The following is a 6,577-nucleotide window of genomic DNA, read 5'->3' on the forward strand; positions in this document are numbered from 1 at the left end:
ACTGTCAAGTGTCAAAATCACATGGATTCGTTGTTGACATTTACGAAACGTCAATCGAACTCGTGCGTGCTCATTTTGTGTTGGTGTTGTGGTTATTTTTGTGTTAAATTATCAATTTATATGCATTAAAAAGTTTAAACTTGTACTAAAATGAATGAAAACGACGGGAAAGAGTTTGCAGAACTTGGTGTCAAGACATGGCTCATCAAAGAGCTATTTAATCTTGGTATGTTGTTTTACTGTGCACGTACTATAAATCTCAATTTCTAGTCTAGAACGCAAAATTGTAACTTTATATTAATTTTATATTCTGAGATTTCATTGTAGGCTTGTAGTCTACATAGCTAGAAATATTGCATTTCCCTGAGATAATTTAATTGAGATTTTATCATAAATAGACTCCAGTATATTAGTGCTTTATCACATCAAGTAACTTCAGTATATTTCTGTTCGAAATACGTGTAAGAAACTGCTCCTAAAGATGACCACAGACCAAGAATGTATATGATAAACTTTTTTTACAGGCATCAGAAGTCCTACACCTATTCAAAAAGGTTGTATATCTCGTATACTGGCTGGCGACGACTGCATAGGAGCAGCTAAAACAGGTTCCGGCAAAACATTTGCATTTGCCCTCCCTATTCTGCAACACTTGGCTGAAGATCCATATGGGATCTTTGCCTTAGTACTCACTCCTACACATGAATTGGCTTATCAGGTAAGTAATAAACTTAATTCTCGCTTTTGATTTTATTCTCTAACTGTTAAAATTAGTAAATGATTTCAATTTAAAATCTCGGGATCAACCTGGGTTTTTTAACTGTAATTTTAACACAGTATCAGTGGAAATAGTCATATAGTTTCATAGCTTAGCAATTACATCTTCGTATCACAGCTACATAGAACATCTCTGGCGGTAAAGCACCCTTAGGCTCTTTAGTACATGTGCCAATAACATTTTATTGATCTTGAAGATCAAAATTCAAACCAATTTTGACAGTCTCACAACCACAGTCTCAAAAAATTATTTCTCAATTTCAGATTGCTGACCAATTCAGTATCCTCGGACAGCCATTGAAGCTAAGAGTGTGCATAGTGACCGGAGGATCAGACCAGTTGGAGGAGTCTCTGAAGTTGGCCAAGCGTCCCCACATCGTGGTTGCGATGCCAGGACGACTGGCTGACCATATTACTGGATGTGACACCTTCAGCTTGAAGAAGATCAAGTATTTAGTGCTTGATGAGGCCGACAGGTAAACTTATACAAAAGTTGTGATAGGACTCAAATATTTAAAAAAGTATTGTTTGTTTTATTCTAATTACATAACATTGAGTAAATTTAATCTAAGTAAAATATGTAAGTTATGATTTATCAAAAAAATTTAAAGATTATTTAGAAAAAATATTAATTTTCATTATTTCTTCATTAAAAAAATTTCCTCAAACATTATGGTCAACACTACCTCATAACCTTGTATTATCATTACAGATTATTCAGTGAATCCTTCCAAGATGACCTGGAGACAATATTCAATGCACTACCAGCCAAGCGACAGAACTTGTTGTTCTCAGCAACTATCACCGAGGATGTCCGGGAATCTAAAATACTTCCACTTAATAAAGATGTAAGTTATTACGTTTTTAGTAGACTATGTATATCATGTATGTAAGGACACATAGTTGGCGTGGTGGCAGGGCAACTGGTTGCCGTGCAACGTGTCGCGGGTTCGATTCCCGCACGGAACAACTCTTTGTGTTAATTATTATGTTACCGGCTTACTCACGTAATTGTTTGACGAGGAACTCGACTAGTTACAAGCCATGCTAGAGGCTCATATTCATGAGCAGCATTCCGCGACACACGACGCGGCGATTGTCGCGCTGCTACGGGCGACTCGAGTTTCATGCTCATGAGAGACCATAAGAAACTGGTTATGTATAGGTCAGTGTATCCGAGTGTACATACTAAAGATCAGCATTACATATACAATAAACTTTAAAAACATAAATTATTTCCAGAATCTTCTAACATGGACGGAGACGGACAGCCAGTTGACGGTGTCGACGTTGGACCAGCGATACGTGGTGTGTCCCGCGTACGCTCGCGACGTGTACCTCGTACAGACGTTGCGCAAGTACCGCGAGGCCAAACCCAGCAGTCACATCATCGTGTTCACTGATACTAAGAAGTAAGTTTATGTAATTTGTTCATTTAAGAAAAGAGCATACTCCTTTTTAAAAAAGGCCGGCAACGCACCTGTGACTCCTCTGGTGTTGCGGGTGTCCATGCTTCGCTTAGCATCAGGTGACTCGTTTGCTCGTTTGCCTCCTATTCCATAAAAAAAAAATTGATACTACAATTCCTTACTCCCCAATCTTTCCAATCCCCAAATTCATATTTTTTTATGGAATAAAGGGCAAACGAGCAGACGGGTCACCTGATGGTAAGCGATCAGCGCCGCCCATGAACACCAGCAACCTCGGAGCAGTCACAGGTGTGTTGCCGGCCTAATAAAAAGGAGTACGCTCTAAGTTCATAAAATAGGCCGGCACTGCGCTTGTAACTTCTCTGGTGTTGCGGGAAGCCATGTGCGGCGCCGTTTGCTTACTATCCGGTGCTTTCGGTGCGGAGCTTAGTTGCCAGCATATCTCATAATGATTCACAGTAACCACCCGCCTGCAGAGCGTGGAGATTATTGCAAAGCCCTCTTACGCAGAGGATACCCATAGTCCAGCTGTGGATCACAGGCTCTTGACACCAACCAATTACACACACAACTTCACGCCTTTTATCCCCGAAGGGGTAGGCAGAGGTGCACATTACGGCACATAATGCCGCTATACAATGTACACCCACTTTTCCACCATTTTGTGTTAAAGTCCCATGTAATAGGGGGTGAGCCTATTGCCATATCCTGGACACAATTCCAGACTCCGTGCTACTACCGAGAAATTTTCGTAAATCCGAAAAAAGCCCAGCAATACATTGCCCATCCGAGACCCCTTGTCCGGCAGTTGCACTTGCGACCACTCGACCAACGAGGCAGTCAACCAACCAATTACCAACTAAAAATTCATTTTTTTTTTCCAGAGAATGCCAAGTCCTATCAATGATGTTGAACGCAATATCTATGGACAATGTATGTCTACACGGCTTTATGAGACAAAAGGAAAGGGTAGCAGCACTGACTCAGTTCCGCAGTAACCTCAAATGTACCCTGGTGGCCACTAATGTGGCTGCCAGAGGTCTGGACATTCCAACGGTGGATTTGGTGGTCAACCACAAACTGCCTTTGGAACCTAAGGAGTATATTCACAGGTGGGTCTAATTTTTAAGATCGAGTTTTAACAGTATTTTTCAGTTATGCGAAAATATATTCTATGTACTTTTTAAGTAGACATCAGTGATATGCGGCAAAGGAAATTTCTGATTTTATAATTGCATATTTCAATATAAGTTTTTGCTTTTAAATACCTACTTGAATAGACTATAACAGCGTTTAAAGATATTAATCCTAACTTCATCTAGTGTGGTGTTTTATATTAATAAACCTCAGAAAAAACACAAATACCATCAAATATTAAAAAACAGGAAGAAGATAAAATTAGTGCAAGGAATAAAAATACAAGACCAAAACCTTCTCAGGAAGCTATTGCTTAACAGTGCCATAGATACTATGTATAGGATCATTTGATGATGAAAATTCTTCTTACCTTCCAGGGTCGGCCGTACAGCGAGAGCTGGTAGAAGTGGTATGGCGATCTCCCTCATCACTCCCTACGATATACTCCGGCTCGGCGAGATCGAAGATGCAATCAAAACTAAACTTACTGAGTATAAAATTGATGGTGAGTTTTCATTGGCAATACTAAGTTTTATAGGTTTACAAACAATTTAATGGCTTACATTCTTTTTAATACATTTGGCCACCATCTCGCCAAATATTTTCTGTTGTAAATACAAGAATGCCACTGTCCTATATAGAAAATTACAAATTCAATATGGATTTAAACTGTCCGAATTATAATCAAATCCAATCACCATTTTATAAAGATTTCATTACACATTATACTGACTTGAAATTTGACAATGCCACAATCTCTATAGAGCTTTGTCCCACCAAAAAAATATATTGTACAGGCATGTGAAATGTAGCATTCTATTGCTGCTCTATTAGTGATAACTAAAAACATGATTAAAAGCCTTTAGACCTTGCGGTTTCTATATAAATCTAAGAACAAAATCTTACATTTAGGTTAGGTACCAGTTTAGATTAATTGCAGTTATAATGGTAGAAATAATTAAATTAAGTGCTTTATATTATTACAATGATATCAGAGGGTGTTTAGCTATGAAAGGAAGGAATGTCATCACCAATATCACCTTTAGTAATCCTACTTTTAATTAATAGTCATAACGAAACAACAATGTAAACAGAACAGACAGAGCGAATGTCAAATAATGACTTTTTGGACATAACTGACACACGCACGCCAATGACGTTTCGTTACATCTAATCACTAACGTTCAAACACGAAATAATAATTAGAATATGCATTCATTATAATATATATAATAAAAAAATAAATTAACTAACAGTATGTATTTATACCAAATTCATATTAAAATCCGTATACATTACATTAATAAATCTGTTTTTTTTTATTGAATTACTCTTTGTGTTCCTTGTGCAAGTGTACTAAGAAACGCAGATAGTCGCGATAAATACAGGAAATAGGCCTTAGGTTTATTAAATTTTTTTTATTTCCTACTTTTTATCCGCAACTTTATCAGAATAATAATTAAGTAACCAAGGGTCTTATTTTCAATGCATAATATTGATTAATTTACATTTCTTGTACATTGATGAAATTAAGTGGGGCAGGATCTGGCATTGTCATTTGTAATCTGTGTAAGAGATTTTTACGATAAAATAGCGAAACAACAATTTATGCCTCACATATAATAAGACGAATGACATCACATATATGCAGTGGACGTCTTATGACTTATGGCTGATATGATGATGATACAATAAGGAAACTAGCCCTACTTGCATACTTCTTTCACTTTATTTACTACTAGCTACTTCCGCGCGGTTTCACCCGCTCTGCTTGGCTCCTATTGGTCATAGCGTGATGTTTTATAGCCTATAGACTTCCTCGATAAATGCACTATTCAACACAAAAAGAATTATTCAAATCGGACCAATAGTTCTGGAGATTAGCGCGTTCAAACAAACAAACAAACAAACTCTTCAGCTTTATAATATTAGTATTAGTATAGATGTAGATACAGACTAAATAATATCAAATTAACTTTCCCCAGATGATGAGGCTGTGAAAATCTTCACGACTGTGAGCGTGACCCGGCGTGAGCAGGAAGCCCAGTTGGACAATGAGGAGTTTGAACAGAGGAAGCGGAATTATCGGGTCAAACGCTGGATTCAGGCTGGAGTAGATCCTGACATGATGGAACAAGGGTATGCATGTACATCATATTTTAGTGATGGCTTCTGCCAACGGCTTCACCAATATTCCCAGGATAAAAATAATTTCCTAAACTATAACCTATATTTATATGTAGGCAATAGGGTCTCATTTGGAAGTCATTGGGGAGGCACTTTTTTTTTTTTTTTTTTGAGGGGGGAAAATCATCCAATGACTTTTCTCGCCATGGGCGAGGCGATAGGGAGTGTCAGACTCTTAACTGACTAAAAACCACCACGTTCCTACTCCTGCTTATCGAACCGGAGCCCCGATAAACCCGCTTAGGTAGTCCGCAGCTCCGGATTGGGGGAGGCCCATGTTCAGCAATGGACGTCTTATGGCTGATATTATGATGATGAATAGGGTCTCTAGTTCGAGCAAAGTACCATTACTTTTTATCTCATTATGTAAGTGGGGAACATTGTATATTTGCCATTGTCTGTACCTTTACATACACTATCACTTTTAAAATAAATCATTAATAATTTATGAATAACTTTATTCCCAACAGCCTAGAAGAAATGCGGCGTAAGCGGATAAAAGCGGCTAAAAAGGCGAAATTAGCGAAAATAAAAGAAGTACAGGCGCAAATCCAGGCTGATAGACCTTCGAAGGAAGAAAATAGACTTCATAATGACGCGGAGGACATCGATACTTCAATTAAGGAAAGATTAAAGAAAGTCAACAAAACATTGATGAAGAAAGATGATAGGTTCAAAGATGTTATTGGCAAAATCACGAAAATTAAACGAAAAGCGGACAATGTGAAAGCGAAGAAGGATCTAGAAGTATCCAGCGCGAAAAAGAAGAAGAAAATAAAAGGGAATAAAGATGAGATAAAGAATAAATGATGTTAATTAGTTACTTTGTTTTATTTCATAACGCATTTTTATTCGTAAAGCGGCTATTGAGAGGCTTTCATGGCGTTGGGTATATCAATAATTGATTTAATATATAAGGTGTTCTAAAATTTTCTGCCACGGTTTTAACGCAAGGTAGTGTTGTGTTTGATATCTAAATACACGCTTTTTACTACATACTTATGAATATATATATACATATATACTTACGATATATAGACCAAAAT

At 37.4% G+C, this 6,577-nt stretch overlaps 1 protein-coding gene across 1 annotated transcript; it reads left to right on the forward strand.

The window, feature by feature from the left end:
- Positions 1-43: 43 nt before the first annotated feature.
- On the forward strand, positions 44-6,350 carry LOC118271363 (probable ATP-dependent RNA helicase Dbp45A). Its single transcript, XM_050695935.1, has 9 exons — positions 44-226; positions 525-718; positions 1,042-1,253; positions 1,490-1,625; positions 2,020-2,189; positions 3,092-3,319; positions 3,722-3,849; positions 5,330-5,483; positions 6,002-6,350. The coding sequence occupies exons 1-9, from the start codon at positions 151-153 to the stop codon at positions 6,339-6,341; spliced, it is 1,638 nt and encodes a 545-aa protein (XP_050551892.1). The 5' UTR covers positions 44-150; the 3' UTR covers positions 6,342-6,350.
- Positions 6,351-6,577: the final 227 nt, after the last annotated feature.

Source organism: Spodoptera frugiperda, chromosome 9, assembly GCF_023101765.2.
Source record: "Spodoptera frugiperda isolate SF20-4 chromosome 9, AGI-APGP_CSIRO_Sfru_2.0, whole genome shotgun sequence".
NCBI lineage: Eukaryota > Metazoa > Arthropoda > Insecta > Lepidoptera > Noctuidae > Spodoptera > Spodoptera frugiperda.

What these genes read in the sequence shown, in the direction of transcription:
- LOC118271363 (XM_050695935.1), top strand. Translation starts at nt 151, where the DNA reads ATGAATGAAAACGACGGGAAAGAGTTTGCAGAACTTGGTGTCAAGACA. An exon ending in CAAAGAGCTATTTAATCTTG is followed by an intron (nt 227 to 524) that starts GTATGTTGTTTT and finishes CTTTTTTTACAG; the next exon opens with GCATCAGAAGTCCTACACCT. An exon ending in TACTGAGTATAAAATTGATG is followed by an intron (nt 3,850 to 5,329) that starts GTGAGTTTTCAT and finishes AACTTTCCCCAG; the next exon opens with ATGATGAGGCTGTGAAAATC.